The 19,804-nt window shown below is 33.4% G+C and overlaps 2 protein-coding genes across 2 annotated transcripts; one reads left to right on the top strand and one right to left on the bottom strand.

The window, feature by feature from the left end:
• Positions 1-10,611: 10,611 nt before the first annotated feature.
• LOC142984311 (uncharacterized) lies at positions 10,612-15,841 on the top strand. The gene has a single exon (XM_076131833.1). The coding sequence runs from the start codon at positions 10,770-10,772 to the stop codon at positions 12,405-12,407; it is 1,638 nt and encodes a 545-aa protein (XP_075987948.1). The 5' UTR covers positions 10,612-10,769; the 3' UTR covers positions 12,408-15,841.
• A 2,558-nt stretch (positions 15,842-18,399) lies between these two features.
• On the bottom strand, positions 18,400-19,781 carry LOC142984320 (uncharacterized). Its single transcript, XM_076131844.1, has 2 exons — positions 19,622-19,781; positions 18,400-19,333 (listed from the first exon to the last, which is right to left on the bottom strand). The coding sequence occupies exon 2, from the start codon at positions 19,304-19,306 to the stop codon at positions 18,686-18,688; it is 621 nt and encodes a 206-aa protein (XP_075987959.1). The 5' UTR covers positions 19,307-19,333; positions 19,622-19,781; the 3' UTR covers positions 18,400-18,685.
• Between the last annotated feature and the right edge of the window lie 23 nt (positions 19,782-19,804).

Here is a 19,804-nt window from a genome sequence, read left to right as displayed (position 1 = left end):
CCTGCGTATTTATGTCAAAGACGCTTCAAATAGAAATTGGGCACTATTTGTGCTCAGATTATGAGCCTCTTAGGTATCATAACAGTGATATTTTGTCTTTATTTCTAAGTAATGTTTGTGTATCATTGCTAGGATTCATACAACTCTTTTCAAGACGTTGTATAAATAATAAATATGTCTGTAGTGAAAAGATTCCGCGAAGGTTAACGTAACAAGAACAATATAGCAATCACTGAAGCCATAGAGAATATCTGAACAATGGCTGCCCACCATTCGGCAAGAATATACTTTCAACGAAATTGAATTTTATTTTGTGTATTATACACAAAAGTGAATACACTTTTACTTGTGCGTGATTAAAGTTAAAGGCGTTAGACCTAGGCGACCTAAAAAACTCTTTCTTAGGTCGCCTAACTTTCTCTTTTTTTTGTAGAGGACATCTTTTGTTTGTTATAGGTATTATTTCTAAGTAACTACAAGTTCTCGTAACTAAGTAACTGCAGTTTCGCAGATCAATCTATCATGTTAAGCTACGCTTGCCGAGGATGTCTGTGGATGAGTGGCCATATTATACTGAAGAGACTTAGGACCAACATAACTGGAATAAATCCTAGGCTGATGATTAGGTATTGTTTCTGACAAAGCTATAGAACTTTAATACCAACAATAAGTGATACTGTTAAAGTCACTAAAATGCAGTAAAAAGTTTATATGAGTACCTACCATAAACCACGTTATTTAAATTCCGAACCCAGAAACCGCATCTAAGTCAAGCCATTACTTGCCAAGCTCACAAACCACTGACTTCTTGCTTTGGTAATAGAAGGGACACTTTAATCCGGTATTCTGTGCATACTTACAGTAGTTAAACAAATTAATTCAAGGCTCGGAACGTAACAGTGCCCCCGGGACCGCTCCACAATCGACAAATAAATTGTCTGGACTTTAAACGGGGGCACATGCTATATTTTATCTACGAAAATTAAGGACAATCATGAATTAGTGGGTATAAAATTAAACAGAACAGTACAGTTTTAAAACTTTTTTAAAAACAAGTATATTACTGAGAGATATAACGTTTAATTCAAGGAAATAAATTTAAATTCTCTTGTAGATTCATATTCCTAGTTTTAATTTTTTCATCCAAATTCATTAAAAAATATTAAATTGATTACATATACTTATTATGTAATCCGATTTCATACAAAGATAATTTCAAAAAGGTTTCAAGCACCCTTAAAAAATAAATGAACTGGCAGAAATCGGTCAAAAAAATCGAAGGAATGCCATTAAAAAAATAAAAAGCAATGTATTTTTTTCTTCATCGATTAAACAGCTATTACCTAGATTTTTTTGACGATTAGTAACCAGTTGGTTGTTTATTAACAATGGAGGTTTGACATAATATTATTGTAGCAACATACTTTTTTATTGTTTTAATTTAAAGCGACGATATCGAAATTTTTTAATTATTCATCACGGTTTAATTTCTACTTTGAGTGGGTGCATTTGAATTTGCTCATTGCTAAGTGACAATCATAATTTTTAAATTCTATTGGTATAAATGGTATAATAACTGATTTAAATAACGAAAATATGAATAACCGTGAAATGAGTACAATATTTTTTGTATTTTTTACGTTACGGCATTTTAAAGATTGATCACATTAAACGCCTTACATACAATAGGTAATCTATTTTCTTATTGTACGTTCAAAAACACTTTAATTACGTTTTAAAGCCTTAGAAAACGAAAAAATAATAGAAAATAATCATGAGATTAATTGAAGCTTCCGTTTAGAACTTAAATGGATTCAAACACTTTCTTTTATTACAATTGCTCTAGTTCTCGCAGCTAACCTTTTTAGTTTAGTTAAGCTTTTTTTAAAAAAAACGTTAGAGATCGCTTTTAGAGACTAATTTAAAAACTATCAGCACATGTAAAATGTAAGAATACTGTATAATAAATAGTATCAAATAAAAATGACTATATGTCGCGGTTGGTTGTGTAGCTGACTATTGATGACGAATTCTCAGGCTCGATTATTCTCGATTGGGCTCGTGATCTTTTCTAATATTCATTAGAATATACCATATCTACACAGTTGAGATAATAGTAGTCCGCGGTTTGGTAACGCGCCCGGTATATGGCAAAAGCTCGTCTTCTATTACATGGGACTAACATTGTTAATTGCGAAACATGGGTGTATTTCATACACTTTCGGACATATCAGACGTGATGTCATGAATACAGTTTCTAAAAGTTACACATGTCACAAGATGACTTGCGATTCCTTTTGAAAGTAAAACAAGGACTTATATTATTATTTTATACTGAGGTAGAGTAACAATAATCTCTAAAATTCATTTGAGTACAAAAGCAACAGAATAATCTCTCCGACAACGGTATTATAAATATGTAATTATACTTCCAAGGATGAAATTAAAGTAGATTTTCACGTTGTAGTTACCGTGAGGTGAAAATGGCTATTCCCTAATGGAACCTTTTGTTACCGTAAAATATGTAGTTAAAATGGTCTGACTTTAGCGCTTACTTATTTATTAGTGAGTCTTTAATACATTTGCGCATCGGACTTTGTTGGGAAAATTCAAAACCTCATTTTAGACTCTACAATATCCACACGATATTTAATAAAATCTTTATGCAGTTAATCTTCAAAAATGTTGTAGACGGTGCTGACAAATTAACGCCCTTGATACGAACTCATTTGGCATTTTTCGCAGACCAGATATTTTTCATTGTATAAGTAAAATCCATTTGATTTTACTATTTGAACTAACATCAAACCAAAGGTTCTCTATGGCACAAATTGTTCATGGTAACAGAATATTCACTGCTAACAAAATTACAAACTTATCATATTATTACATCAAAGCCTTATCTTATATCTTATAGATACCTACTCAAAGTATCTAACAGGCAATGTTGATACCGGAAATTCTTCGAGCGCTTGGCTCCATATGAACTGAGTCTGTATTGATCTAAGCCGTATATTGAACCAGATACTATTGAATTATGAGATACAACGTACTTGAAATATAAACAAGTGAAAATAATGTAGTGAAACATTTTCAATACAAGAGAAACATACTCATTTCAAGCTTTCAAGCCAATTTTACCTTTAAAATTTCTTCAATAAAGGCGATTTTTCCATACAGCTATCTTCTAATCGTTTTTTTAGCGCGATACATTGTACCCGGACGGAATATAAAAAGCATATCATAAGCGAGTGAGCACATGTGAGCGGAGAAACGTTTCTATATAAGACAAACGAAAAACACGTAATATGTAACTAGAATGCGGAGATTTCTTGCAAACGGATGATATATTACATGAATAACTGTATCCATAATAAGGCAATAACGGAATATAATACGAAATAACGTAGTTCCAAAACTGTTATAATTTAATAAATTTAAGTTCTTCGTTGTTTAGGTTAGGAAGAAAATGATGATCATTACTTTGGTAAGTCCTAATGGTTTCAATTAGTATTTTGTCCCTAAAACAACGACTGAACTGTATTTCTGTCAAACTGTAACAAGCCAAATCAGCAATTGTGCAGCTTTCGTATCTTTAACACAAAAGGAGTAACATGAATACGTTCATGAATGAAAAAGTTTTGAATGAATGCTTGAACGTTGTATATGAATGGAAAACGTGATCTGTATTGAATTGGACACACTTGAATGTACGAGTTGATGAAACAAGCGAACGGCTACGAAATCGCTAAACACAGATTTTCTTTTACATTATATTGCTTCATTTTCTCGTTTTATTGCCCGGTCCCGCTATTTCTACGCCAATGGCATGGAACAAAATTACCGAACGAACGAACGGAAAAAGTTAAAATGAAAACTGTGACAATGTATGTGTTGTATCTTGAAGTATATTCGTAATCTATGGGTTTGAACAGATTAACATTAAAAAACTAAAGCACACATTATGACTTTCAATATGTTTTTCTTAAGGTTTCTTTTTTTTCGTTTATGGCAGTCAGTTATAATTACAAAGTTACCCTTGTCAAAAAAGGGCCAAAAGAAATATAATAAGCATAAAGCTACGAAAAAAGGAAGCGGTGTCCATTGTAAAAATATCTTGGGATACTAAAAACAGTCCTAACACTTAAACTTCTTTGAGTCCAACATTATTAATACGACGTCGAAGTTATTGGGCTGCTACAAATCTTATACATTTTTCTCAAAAACCTGTTAAAATATGTCAAACGGAGCTTTAATATTTCTAACTATATTGTTGAATAGTGTCATACATACCTTGATCTTGTGACGCAGCTGCTCGAAGTCGACCTTCATCCGATCGTCTCTCCATCTCAACAAGGATATCACTTCCACATTACATCGTATTATGCAGCGCTACACTTCGGAAAACTTAGCAAATGACGTTAAAAATTAGTGGTAACTAGATTAACCACACTGTTGAAGATCTAATTAAAATAGAAGCAATTTTACTTTGGCTAATGTATTCTGATAACTCTGCAACAGCAAAGCAAAAGTTAATCATTATTAAGTTTCACAACATGTTGATTGCAAACCTTTTTCAGGATATAGAAGTCTATAGAGTTTTTTCAAAGAATATATCTTTGGTAAAACTCTTCTGAGTGGTAAAAAGGCGTTTGCCTTTCGACAGAAGATGAACAACAAAGTCTCCTAGGGTACTAGAGGTAACAGGGTCGAGATGTCATAAAACAACACAAAGGGACCCAATATCTGTCAATTCTTTATTTTATCTCGTCACCCGGCCTTTTAATTTTATTTCTATGTCCTACCGCGTTAAAATGTAACAAAAGTTGTTTTATCTCAATAGGGAAAAGGAAACGAATCGAAGGGGAAACGTAAATCAACATCCGATTTCCCTTTTGGTTCCCGGCGTAGAAAACAAGAAGTCGATGGTTTTATTTCTTTTTAGTAGCGGCCATTACGGTTCTGTGTCAAGACTTTTAAATGAATGAAGGTCGCTTTCATTAATTTTATTTTTTTTTTCCTTAGAGAAATGGGTTATTTATTCTAATGTGGTCAAGTGGTTGGTCCAGCTAATGAATAAAGTCAGGCAAATTTAAATTTTAGGGTCTAGTACTACTTGTAACCTATTCTGGATTTACTGGCTTTAAATGGGAAATCTGAAAAAAGTATTGTTTCACGTGATCTACAATAATAAGATTTTTTTTCTTTAGTAAAACATAGGTATATTTATCAAAAACTAACACAAAGTAAATTATGAAAGCAAATAATGAATCACTTTTCATTTGGTTGCCTTGAGTTTAATTTGTGGTTAAATGACAAACTAAAAAAAATGCTCGATACGGATTCACTAAAATCATAACTAAGTCATACGAGCAAACCACTCGTGTAGCTTTCTACTTCAAGAACAAAATAATAATGACAACAGTTTCTTCATAAAGGCTGTATATCAATAGATATCACGAGTACATTGGGCAGCACACGGCCCTGACACACTTGACATCGGTATACAATTCGACCACACGCTGCATTAGTTCACGTAACAGTTTAAACCCGGTAATATTGTATTTTGTGAACAGTGCCCGTTTATTATTGCGCTATTTGGAAATAAATTGCAACTTTATTTATTAGTCTTGCTGTAGAAAATCACTTTGGAATTTAATATAAAATTGTGTAAAGCACATTTTTGTATAGATCGATGTTTTTTTTTTTATGTTAGCGTATTCATTTTGAGACTGGCCGCAGGGGCTAGATAAAACTCAAAACATGTATCGTGAAACAGCCCACAGAGAGTATCAGTATACTACGTAACATCCATGTCTGGTAATTACGTAAAACCAAAACTTAATCATGTTTCTAACCCGAGTTTCAAATATGAATTTCAAATCTTCGTTTCAAAGCAATATTCAAATGCAAGGTGTACTGTACTCATGCAATTATTTATGCATGGTTGCCCTTTATTAATAAACTTGGAATACGGGCACTGACCTCTGAGAGTAGATTGTTATGTTAGTTAAAGACTATTTAGTTCGATAGTTCGTTAATACTTCAGGTATAATTTGTTTCAGGTCCTTTATCAGCGGGTCGTCGGTTGGGCCAGTCACGTACACGCCCGCGATACGTACGGCACATTTCACTCCGAAGGAGCCCATAAAACAGATAGAAAGCCTACTAAAAGCAACCTACGTCCAAATTATTTTTATGTTTCAAATGTGTTGTAGCAAGGTTGTAGCACTTTATTGCTACGCGCTACGAGACGTAGCTTGCTACGACATCTGTAGCAGTTATTAATGAGCTTAAAAAAATATTTTTTAAATTATATTATTATGTGCGGTATTATTATCTTCTTGCACGAATTATGTTGTATAGTTGAAATAAATACTTAAGTACTAGGATGCTGAAACGATAAAAGTTCGCTGCTAGTATTAGTAGAGAAAATATGCAAGCTGTATTATTGAACTAACTAATTTGAGTAACAATTATTCAATTTGCATTGTGTAAGTGAATAAATTCAACGAAACATTAAATCAATTTGTTAATATTGTTTCATTGATATTTTGTTCCGTTTTCGCTTCGCAGTCGTGCGACATAGAATTTAAAATTGAATAAGTGATAAATACAATTCACTTATGATTCAGAAGTCAATAGCGAGGAAATGGTAATTGTTTTGTCAATTTACAAGTGCTAACTTAAATAAAATTCAATCAATGTCTGTAGTTACTAAATTGGGTACCTAGTACCTAGTAGTTTACTGATAAGACATGCGAACTGAAAAGAAGTAAAGGACCGCTATTCAGTCAGCACAAAATTATAGGACAAATCAAATTTAATCATTCGTTTAAGCATATGAACTTAATAAGAGCTGATTTATTAACCACCAGATAACTTTAGTCGAGAAATAATGTTGACGTCAAAATTTTTGCATTATTTCTCTTCGACGACAAAAAAGCAGTCTTTAGTATCGAAATCAATGGATATAAAAGTATATACCTGTACAGAACATGACGCGACGTTAATATACGTATTGGAATCTGTCTCACGCTTGGCTGGTTATCATTAAGCTTATCAGTCACTATCACTAGTTTCACTAGCACTACTATCCAAGCGATACGCAATACAGGCTTATTGAAGCTGCCTAATGAATGAACACCAATATACATATAAATATATGTACTACCTATATTACTTTTTTCGAGAATTGTAAGGTTTCCAAACAATTATTATGTCATATATACAAAATATCCGCACAAAAAATTACTATTTAATTCTTCGAAAATTAGACACCGTTCCGATACAAGACTACCTGTAGTTTAAATAACTAGATCACTATTTCACTTAATAATTATCGCCACACGTAATCTATTCGACAAAAAAGTACAAACTCATAAAGAAATACATAAAAAGGTAATACCGCAAATATATTCATGTTTTCTTCAATAAAGGTTTTACGAGATCCCTACCTGGACCACCCGCGTATTTGTGTCTTAACGTCGAAAGCAAATCGTTTTTGACCTTGAAATATAAATCAAGAATTTTTTTTCCATGTGTCAGGTGGAATAAAATTTTGCACAAAACATTTTCTAGGGAAGGTATTTGATAAAATATGTACGCCACTATGAGTGAAGGCTGATGTTATGTGGTTAACTAATTTGAAACATGAATGACTCAAAACAGCAAAATTCTTTATAAATTATATTATTATGTTAGTGTAAAAGATCCAAATGAAAGAAAAATGTACAAACTACTGAAACATTTTCCGACCGCCTTTCGCGCTTCATGCAATATTCAAAACTTTTCGAATAGAGTTAGAATGATAAATGAACATTGTTATCTACTCGACATGTTGTGAAACATAATCAATTAAGAAACAAGTAATAGTTACCACTATTTTTGTGTTACTTTTAATTAATAGTTTGAGTATAATATCGTGTTGTGTTCAAGAGGATGCGTTTATTCTGCGTTTCGCACGAGACGCGCGTTCGACGGGAGACGCAGAGCGCGACTGACCGTTGAGCGTAGCGCGCTGCCCGCGTTCACTACGCTCTCTTCTATAATACGCCTCATCACAGTGCCGCACTGGGCCACAACTTCGCTTATGTAAGCTTCTTTCAGAGATCACATATTGTCACTGAACTTTAACTACGTATGTTTTGAACAAACATATAGCGAAAGTTTCAAGAAAATTAGTTTATTTTTTAAAACTTTGTTTATTAGAAGCATACTTTTCTTGCTTAGCCTTCCGTTCCGTTTATTTTTACTTAATATTTGTATCTGTACCAAGGGAACAAAAGTAAGCTTCAAATCTGATTTTTCCATAATGTTACGAAACGTAGGTATTGGGAAGCATTTTTGCGACAAAAAAGGGGAAATTGTTAATCTTTACTACTTGCTCATAACGCTTTTATTATTCAATACACGTTAATCTTAATTATTTCTAGACTATCTATCTGTAATGTTGTAACAAATTAGAGAACTCAGGGACCTTACAATCAAAGTCGCGTAAATCTAACCGTCTTTTGTAAATTAACATTAAAATTTTCGCGTCGCATGTTTATGATACATGGTGGAAAAGAATAGTGATAATGTAAGGAAACCAGTTTAAAGCTATACTTATAATATATAACTATGACTAATATGAGAAGAGCAGCAATAAAACAAATTGTGGTAACGGGACTCTAAAGTTCACGCAAACGAAGTTGCCGCTTATGTATATTGAGTAGGTAGGTAGGTATATTATTTACTCAAACTAAACCACTTAGTTAAAGTTTAAATGGCTAATAAATATAGGGAACTGCACTCAAAGATTATTGATAAGTACTCACATGAGTTGGAATTCGATACAATAATATATTGCATCACAACCTTTATTATGAGCCCTCAGTCTCCTCCTTGCGACGCTATATCGATTGTAAATTTTAAATGCCACTAAGTAGAATTCTTACAAAAAGTTACCACCATATTTTTTACAATTTATTAGCACAACGAAATAAACGTGACCATCACCAATGAGTATATCTCAAAAATAGCTCATTAGATTTGGATCAAATTTTAGTTAGATGGAATGGATACAAAGGAAACCAAAACGTTTTAAATCAAAAAAATATACTAATATAATTGTATAGGTACTCACTGTCACTCAATAACTGATATAGGTACTCACTTTAATAAAAGTAAGTACATATATGTTCGAGGTTGCCAAACGTTAAGTTTAGTTTTATAGCCCGAATTAACACATAGGATACTTTATATCCCGTTTTTTTTTATTCTTCTATTACTGTTGGCAAAAGTCACTGGTAGGCAAGGGTCTCCTCCCAAAAGAGGGAGGGAGGTTAGGCGGTAGGCCTTGAGACTATAGCAGTTTTATTTTATAATGGATAGCTACGGCTTTATAAAATTTCTCCTTTATCTTCTTTCATCAGTATTATATCGAAAAATATAAAGTCTCGGTCTCTTAAAGTTAGCCCCATTGAAAAAAAAGAAAAATAATTTAATAAAGCAAACCAACTATTTATTAGGCCAATTTTATTCTATATAATAAAGCATTCAGCCTGGTGGTAAATAGAGTCCATGTCAAAATTACTAATACAGGCTAGACTTCATTAGCTATAGGTCAGCAAGCGCGCAGCACTTGACCCTGGATCTCGATTCCAATCTTTCTTTTGTTATTTGCCATCATTGGATCTACTTTTGTCTATAATTCGTGGTATCGAGTGGTGTCCGTTGCCAGATTGTTGTCTATTTCCGTTGATATTATCTAGCTAATGTTGCCAACGCTTGCGTTAATTTGATAACAAAATGTTAATGGAGAATGTTACTAGGTATGCCAAATCCCTTGAAATTTTGACTCGGTAAAGCCTGCACATGTACATGCAAACTAGTTTTTGTTTCAGTCAAAAATACCAAGTAGTTTTGATTTTACAAGCATTCAAAGTTTCAAAAAATATCGAGACCCGCTAACAGCGTGACGTCATAGTACACCATGCCGCGCGGGCCGCGTCCCGCTTAATATCAAGTCTCCACCTGTAGATGTAATAGCTTATGCAGTATTTTGTTGTGTTTTCGTCTGCTTATTACATTTAAAGTGTAATAATAGTAAATATTATTAAAAAAGACTATGTGAGCCAGACTTAGCGTAATGTACAATGACGTCACACCGACTCGCGCGGTTACAACTTATTTTACTTATAAATCGGAAACTAATTGACGTATCAAAGTAATTCTTTCACTAGTATTTTTTATTTTTAACAAAGAATATGGTGAGCTAATAATCCAAATTTGTTAACATTCTCCATTTGGTTGTATACAGAGTAATAATATTTTTTATGTAAATAGTTACTACAAGTACAAAATTAACACAATAGTTATAAGGCTTTTCCTTTTCTTTAGTCAATGTAATTTTTTTAAGAATAAAGAACTTAGTCGTATCAATCTTCCATTGGTTAGTTTATTTATAGGTATTTATAATTGGCTTATATTAAATTTTTTATTTAACTTTTACTTAATGTTACTTTGGGGCAGAATGGTTGATAAAAAATATGATAATACCGAAATACCCATCTACAATAGTAACCTGACGTGGACTGGCTGGCAACACTAAGATTGACTAATGTCAAACTGAGAAAACTGGAAACTGGAAAACAAAACATTACGATAATCCAAATATAGTTGAAAACATTCCCTCTACGATTTATTAATGCAGAAAAGATCAAGTGTTTAAGTTAGATCGATAAACCACTAACACGTGCCAAGACCAGAAAAGTAGCAAGTTAAAGATGCCTGATAGAAGAAAGCGGGGTTTGGGAAATAACACATCTGATCAAAAGGAAAATAGGCCGAAGAAGGTGAAAACAAATAAACCGGATCCTGATGGAGGCATTGCCTTGTCTAAACAATTAAGTCATAAGAAAATTAACAACCGCCGTAAGCGACCGACTAAAAACCGTGTTACGTCTGTTGGTAAACCTATGCCGTCTTTAGCGGACCTAGAGAAAATGTATGAAGATTCCGGAGACGATAATGTCGAGGAAACACCTGTTTCAAATAATATTATTCAGACAAGTCCTTTGTCGACGGAACCCCAATTGCCTGCAGTGATCGATGTTGATGCGCTGTTTTCACCGAATAGCCGTAACGCGATAAAAAAGCAAGCTCAAGAAATAATAACACTTATGTCTGACAACAACACTATTGCGATTCTGCCTCCGCCAGTAAAACAGTTACAATTTGATGACTTGAATGAATCTAGTAGTTGTGTTTCTGTGGGATCTATACCGGACACAAGCACACACACACAAACACATACTCCTGGCTGTGAACTAAACGAACCTCCTGCTTTAAACGAGCAAATGGCACCCCATACTCAAAATGACACAAATGTTCAAGGCAACATCAATATTGACAATCAATTTAATGATAATGGAAATTTAAGTGATAGTAGTACTGGCAGTAATAAAACAATTGAATATAAATTAAGTCCACCTCCAACACAGACTGAATCAACAGTAAGTACATTCTGCCCCTTACCTAGTACATCAAAAGATAATGTTACAATAATAAAAAATGATGAGTTATACAATGAAAGCTTAATAGAGCTTCTAGAAACAAAGGATGCTTTATCAGAAAATGATGATAATGATTTAGAAATCATTGCCAATCCTATTGAAACTATTACAATTGATGATGATGAAATAGATGAAAACCCAATAATACCTGTGAAGTGTGATACTACTACTATAGATGTAAATAGTGATGAGGATGATGATTGTGCAATTGTTGGACGTTTTGTTACTAATAATCCCAATGAGAGTTCTGTAATTATTCTTGACCAAGAATCACTAGAAGATAGGATAAATAAGGCTCTCGACAATGATGATGTCATTGATATTGATAAATTGATTGCTGAAAATCAATCTATTCTGAATAAATACCAGAATTCAAATAAAAGCAATAATCTAATTGTTGATGCAACTATTTCTCAAGTTCAAGGTCCTCAAGTTGTTAATCCCGTTACTAGTACTCAATCTCAGGAGCAACAGTTGTCTACCCAAGGACAAGAGGTTGTAGATATGCTTTTTAATGTATTGGCAGCAGGCACACAATATCATCGTCATGTGAGTGAGTTTCAAAGAAACAAGTCATCTTCTTCATGTAGATCTGGATCTAACAGTAATAATTTACAATTATCAACTCAGACACATGATGAATCTATTTCACCAAGACCATTAAGATATCTCGGTGATTGTCCAATTTGTATGGACTGCTTAGGTAGCAAAGAAATTGTTTCTACTATATGTGGGCATGTATTTTGCAAGTTATGCTTAGTAACAGCTTTAAAATCAAATGGAAAAAAATGTCCTACTTGCAGGAAGGCTTTGAAAAACAAGGGATCATTTCATCAAATATTCTTGTAATCAAAAAAAATATGATTTGGCTTCTTATTTACCAGTGATAATGTGATGCAGTTGTGACTTGTAAAGCTTTTTATCTTTGTCAATAATACTAAACCACCAAATATGTTGCTAAACACAAAACTTGAGAATGGCTCTACCTATTTGTCTTTTTTCTAATATGTTATCATTAAGACACAGTGGGTCTTATGAAGAGGGAAATTCGTATTTCCTCTCCAAGAGAATTATGTAAAGAAATAGTAGTAAATGATGTGATCAGAGCTACACAGGTCAGAACTGATAATATAGTCCCTTGTGGCAATAAATTCATGTCAGATGCCGCCAGTCATAAACCACCTGTAGCCATAATTCAGCATTTTGTTTAATATCTTAGAGATTTCATAATATTATTGTGTAGAATACCTTAATATTTGGATATTGTGGAATATTCCATGAAATATTTAATATTGTATACCTAATAATTTATTTTAACTTTTGTCCACCAACTGCACTTGGCAGGAGTGGTGGTCTTAAGACCTGGCCCTGCCTTATCCAGGATCAGACTCGTGCTCAGCAGTGGGACAGTGAGGGGTTAAATTTGTTTTAATTATTATAATTTTAAAAAATCTGATTGTGTATCAGGTACACATTTTTATGAAAAAGTTATATTTATAGGTTTTATTATTCTTACCTGATTTCTAGTCATTAAGTGTATTTATTATTAATTCAACAATTCCATATTTCAGTGCAGGATAACTGATGTATGCAGAAAAATAATTCTTGATCTAGAAGTATGTAATAAATATCAAATATGTGTAATATTTAAAGAATTAGAATAGGGTGTAAATAGTTAGTTTGTATGTGTAATAATTTTTTCTTACTTCATTAAAATAATGGCTAGCAGTGGAACAGTACCTAATGGGTTAAAAAAATGTATTTATTTAGATTTTGGCATGTGTTTGAAGAGATAAAAATTCCATCTGCTTGATACTTTACCCAGTATCAAAATAATGGTTCAGAACCAATTGATCAAACTGTAACAAAGTAACATCAAAGAAGGACTTTGAATTCATGTGCCCCTACTGCCACATATATAGGTAAATAGATTACAAGAGATATCTATGTGATTGAATTTACAGGCCTACTTATTCTTTTAAGCACATTGTATTATTATTTCCTGGCAGCATTTACCAGACATTCCAATTTTTTTGTGTGACTACTTTAAGAAATTACTAACATAAGTAAATCAAAACTAATGATCTTTGATTTGTACCTAAGTTACATGATTGATAAATAGTGTGATTTTTACACACAATATATCTATTAACAAAATTATACGTACCTATTATGAGTTTAAAAAATACCAAAATAGTCTATTCATATAATAAATCCGTAGAAAAGTCATTTTTGTACATTGGAGAAATTGAAAAAAAAATTGTCAGCGTGTGAAAAGATAAGTAAGTAACAAAACCGATTCCCATTTTTGAAATGTTTGTGTTTATATGTTTGTTTGTGCGCACATCACGTAAAATCTTCTAATTCAATGCGAAAAATGATTGTATACAAAAATTATACGCAACTTGAGGTATAACTTAGTTTTTGTTTCATCGAAATCGGTTCACTCTATCAAAAGATATGATCATTAATTTTGTGAGTTCAAGATGCAAAATATTACGTTACACAATTCAGTATCCTACTACTTGCAACGACATCTTAAGACTAAAAATAGGACTAATGTTGATAGTTGATATTCAAACACAATAGATGGCGTTGTGGAAATGACGTTATTTTCTAAATCACTGAGCTAAGATTTTCCTCGCTAGCGATGCGGTGGCCAAAAGTTTTTAATTACTTGTTGGGGATTTTGAAATTGGTTTGATTATGAATTAAATTATGTTTTGGCAATGCTTGTTACTAGCTTTTACCCGCGACTTCGTCCGCCACTTTAATTTTCCTATTATGCGTCATTTTCCCGGGGTAAAAAGTAGCCTATGTCCTTTCTCGGGTGTCGAAAAATCTCCATTCCAATTTCATGCAAATTGTTTCAGTAGTTTAGGCGTGATTGAGTAACAGACAGACAGATTTACTTTCGCATTTATAATAGTAGTATGGACTAGCTGACCCGCGCAACGTCGCTTGCGTCACATAAGAGAGAATCTATACTAATATTATAAAGCTGAAGAGTTTGTTTGTTTGTTTGTTTGAACGCGCTAATCTCAGGAACTACTGGTCCGATTTAAAAAAATATTTCACTGTCACTCCGCTCCTAATGGCCGTAGCGTGATGTTATATAGCCTAAAGCCTTCCTCGATAAATGATCTATCTAGCACTGAAAGAATTTTTCAAATCGGCCCAGTAGTTCCTGAGATTAGCGCGTTCAAACAAACAAACAAACGTATTTAGTATAGAAGTATAGATTAGTCCGTCCGTTCATTCATTGTAGTCACATCGTTTGATGGATTAGCTGCGCGCGCAGATTGCTCCGTCTCGTTCGAGTTGGGCGGTTAGAAGGAAAGCTTAACCGAGTGAGCCAGATAGTAACTCGGTTCGACTCGAGTTACACTCAACCCGGTTTAATACGGTTTGCCGAACCGAGTCGACACATCGTTAGGCAACACTAACTTACTGACAGTGACAGTAAGTTAGTGTTGCCACGAACCACGGTTCCCAACTTAGAGGTTCTCTCCCCAAAGAACAATGGCAAAATCTCATACATCATAATCACTAATTTTAAAATGTTGCGTCTTCAAATAAAACAAATGTTATAATATGCAGCATTAATTCTTGATTCTAAATATATAAATATGTTCATTAGGCGCGCCGGAGATCCTGAGTAATTTGAGTTTATATTTTCATAGGTTATGTCATCATCACTTCAATAAAATGTTAATATTTTTGTCAAATATTGTTTGAATGTTAATTTATTCATAATATCACCCCTGTTATTCTACGACGGGGCAGGCGAAGGCGAACATTGACGTATCGCCAATCATCTATTGTAGTATATTACTATCGTCATCGTAGTGAAGTCAACCTTTCGAGCAGGTATAGCCCCAAAACTAATATACCCAGAGGTTTCCGTATGGTAACCTCTGGGTCTTATGTCTACATTTCCAATTCTTTGCTTTAATAAAGAGCTGATAGCTGCTGTTAAACCATTTGTAGCCAACTTCACTCCGACAGATTTTAATTGAGTCATTGTCCTACTACTAGATTGTTATATTATAAAACATACTGTTCTGTGGGGTAATTAATATATGAGATAGTATAAATCAGCTTGGTTGTAACAACAAAGGTAAATAAAAAATGAAAAGGTTATACATTATTTATTTCTTTCATACACATCTCTGATTATAATGCCATTTTAAAATTCAGCTGGTGCTATAATATTATCTTGATGCCTGGGCTATCCTAAGTACCAGACTAAAGTCAGCACAGCACACTATCCACCGGACAACCTATTTTTGTGAGATATGTTATTAGATAAACCCAGCTAGTCAGCAATGTGTCAACCTTAGTAATTTGTTCCAAAGCAGGGTATCAGCGGAAGCTATTCTATGTTACAATTCACGCATAAAATTCGAGTCAGTCTGAGACGACTTCCCATACTTGACGAAGTATCAAACTACATAGTTCACAAAATCCAAAAAGCAAGGGAAACGTCCATGATGAATCAGTAGAAGTCATGTAGATGCAATGCAAAATTGCAAATCGAAATCCGTTAGAGATGCAGGGTTGACAAATAGAGCAGAAATCCTCAGTAAGTCAGAGCTGTTTGAAAACAGGTACGAAAAAGTAATAGTAATCGCAAACCACAACACTGTTGTTGTGTTTTGCGATGTCAATGTCGAAAATCACCAAACGCCAACGACAAACAATCAAAACGAACCGAAGTAGACAAGAAGTTTTTAGTTCATTAGTCACTGTTTTTAATAACTTGTCATAACAATATATTTCACTTGAAGACTATTTGGTTATTTAAACAATTAAATAGACAAAGACAACATAAATCTACTTATTAAACAACAAAGTACCGAATGGCAACATTTTTTTATCTAAAGGAAATGGAGAATCATTTTTAGATAGTCAATTTATTTATTAATTTTTGTTTAATCTATTAAATGTCGCCATTAGAAGTAAAAATGATATTCTTGAAATTCATACGATAATTAATAAAGTACATTGGTAATATTGAGATTCGTAGACGCTCAAAAAATATAAGTGATTTTTTTGCCATTGTTCTTTAGGGGGAAATAAGTGAGTTGGGATTTCTTTAGGGGTATTTTTAGGGACTTTCTGAATATAATGGAACTATCTTATCCAATAATAGTCATTATAATTTTTTTTTCACATCGGGTGACTTCGTACTGAATGACATCTAGTGTATATAATATATTATTATAGTGTTCAATTAAAGTAGCCTTCGTTATTCCTTATTACATCAGCTACCTGCCAATAACAGTCCCGTCGAAATCGGTCCAGCCATTTAAGAGCTTAGCCGAAACAAACAGACAGACAAAAATTTAAAAATTGCTATTTTGGTGTATGTGCCGTGTGTATATTCATATGCATGTAGTAAAAAGTGGTTATTTCAATATTACAAACAGACACTCCAATTTAATTTACATGTATAGATTGATATATTATTTTTATTAAATATTTTTATGGGGATTTTTCAGCTAATTGAGGCAATTTTAGGGGGTTTTCACTTGGGTTAAGGGATAAAAATTTCTGAGAGTTGGTAACACTGCTATTAGACGCACCATTCTTTTCAGTTTGTTGACTATTCGTCATAAGTGTTGTTGGTTTTGTTTGTTGCTTTAATAAATTTTCCTTGAAAATGCCTCAAAAAAGAAAATCTGACCTTTCGCCGTACAGCCGAAAGGCGAGAAAGATGAGACTTTTTAGGGCCCGGCAATATGAAGAAGATCGTGAAGTACCGTTATCTATTAAGCGAGAGCCCATCGATCTTCCAAGTGAATCTGAAACGTTCACCGAAGGGGAGTCACATTTAAGTTTACAAAGAACACGGACCGAGACCTTGCAGTGTCAAGAGAGCATCGCGGAACGCTAAGTACGGCTGTCAGCTGTTCGAGAGACAAATGCCGTCTCACTACAGTTCGAGACTTTCACTATAAGGAGTCAAGTTTCGCTAAAGTTCGCCAAGAATACGGACCGCGACTTTGCGTTCTCAAGATCGTATCCAGGAACGCGAAGTCCGGCTGTCTGTTGAGCGCCACTCTCTCACGCGAGTTAGAGGCATTCACAGAAAGGGATTTTCGTTCCTAGGATACCCATTATCCCCAATAATTTTCCGTTTACTTTCAAACGTGTTCAATTTCCTGTAAGCCTCTGTAATGCTATGACTATTAATGTAGCCCAAGGCGAGAAATTATCCATTGCAGACCTTACTTTTCATTGTTTTTCACACAGCTAACTCTGTTTCTCTATCTCATGTTAGCAACCCAAACAATCTTTTTGTATATGGTCTGAGTAATTGCACTGCTAACACTGTATAATAGAGAAGCATAAACATAATCAACTATACCAAAGTCAGGACTCTGTATCAGCAAAAGGGTGTTATAGTCTTGTCTAAACAATGTTGTTTTGTTCTCAACAACCAAGCAAATATAATAGTGTAGTAACTCAAAATACATCAACACAACTTGCACTAGACTTAACACTATAACCTTATTTAATAGTGTCAAAATACTATTTTTTATTTCATTTTTAAAACACAAAGAGCATACAGTTTTTGCACCCATAATACCTAGGGAGTTATAAACAAATTATTCGTCGATTCTGATACAAGTTGTGTTTTGAGTTACAGCACTATTGTATTATTAGTGCGATATAATAGCTACTAAGACTAGACCTAAGTATTTTTTGTACACTTACCGACTCATTGTAAGCTGTTTTGTAATAATTGCCAAATTGATTGTAGGTAGTTGGTTGCTTACTAGTAACCATTATAATTTAAATTCCATAACAATATGAATAAAGTGAAATACTAAGTATTACTTTTTTGTTTTATTATCTTTCCAAATAAAACTAGGCAAGTATAATAAAATATTATAGACAATAATAAACATATCATTGTATTACATTGTGATAATAAATTACTGATAATATTGAGTAATATTCCATTCCCCAAGTAGCATGTTTAGCATGTTTAGCCATATAACTTTATTAGATGCACTATCTGTATTTACCACAAAATAATACATTGTATTTAAAACATAATTTTAATTACATTATTAACCTAGATACCTATAAAAATAACAACATTTAAAATTACTATTTTAGCTTTGTTGTTCATTAGGTTCTGTACATGGTTTACAATTTGCATTAGCATTATTAACATCAGAGTGCAAGTGCTCTATGGACGCAGATAACTGTTCTAAACTTTGAACAAGCTGTGCCATTTTATCTCTAGATGCAGAATTTTCAAAGTTGTCTTCTGTAGGTTTTTCTACATCTGCACATAAGCGAAAATGTAAACGTGCTAAGTGTTCTTGTTGATCTCTTATGTTAATCATCTGTTCCATACTGCAACCTGTGCCAAAAGCACTAAGTTTTCCAGTATGGAAGTCATCCAGTAACTCTAAAAGGGCCTTTTCCATATTTTTTACATCAGGTGTTCCTTTAGGCATACTTTTAGGCTTATTGTTTGACCTCATTAAGTCTCTATGCAGACGTCGTTCGCTAACATAGGATATCTTAGTAGATTCATTTAGGCTGTTGTTGCCTGCACCTGAGGTAGTTTGCCCCTGATTTTTTGATGTGAGGCTTGCGGCACCACTGGATAATTTGTTACTCGTAACAGGAGACGTCGCCGACTGCGATACCTTTTGTTCATCTTCTTCTCCCTCATTCTGCATTAGTTGTTGTGTTTCGTTAGCTTCCTCTAAATGTAAGCTCATGTAGAACCCGATTGATTAAACTTGGCACTGCGGAGAGACTTTGTTTTAGATTTAAAAACTTTCAGAATTTCAGGAGTTATAGATTAGTCAGCACAGTGTTATTTTATTGTGTTTACTAAAATTATTCGCTTATATTTATTTATCTGTTAATCTTTTCTTCTGTCAACTTGGAACTTGACAGAATGACAATGTTCATTGTATATCAGTATTGTTACTTGTCATTTCTTTTCTTAGTTTGAAAACTGTCAATTCGGACAAATTAGCAAATTACACAAACACTGACAAACAGGTTTCATCAGTATTCATCAGCCTTACTCTCGAATTCCTTTTTTGAATGCTGCTGGCTCGTTCGTTCATGTCGTTCGTAAATTAAGACGTTTCGGAGATATGATACCTTTTTTTAACTTCAAAAATGAATAGGTATATTTGAAACTAGACTCGGCGGACTAGATAAGCGATTTCAACATGTTTACTCAAAGTTTTGCCAACCATTAAAAC

Source organism: Anticarsia gemmatalis, chromosome 2 (assembly GCF_050436995.1).
Source record: "Anticarsia gemmatalis isolate Benzon Research Colony breed Stoneville strain chromosome 2, ilAntGemm2 primary, whole genome shotgun sequence".
Classification (NCBI taxonomy): Eukaryota; Metazoa; Arthropoda; class Insecta; order Lepidoptera; family Erebidae; genus Anticarsia; species Anticarsia gemmatalis.
The sequence above is the reverse complement of the archived record's forward strand: the minus strand, read 5'-3'. Positions and strand labels throughout refer to the sequence as shown.

Excerpts from the sequence above, each read along its gene's own strand:
- LOC142984311 (XM_076131833.1), top strand. The coding sequence starts at position 10,770 with ATGCCTGATAGAAGAAAGCGGGGTTTGGGAAATAACACATCTGATCAA.
- LOC142984320 (XM_076131844.1), bottom strand. The coding sequence starts at position 19,306 with ATGAGCTTACATTTAGAGGAAGCTAACGAAACACAACAACTAATGCAG.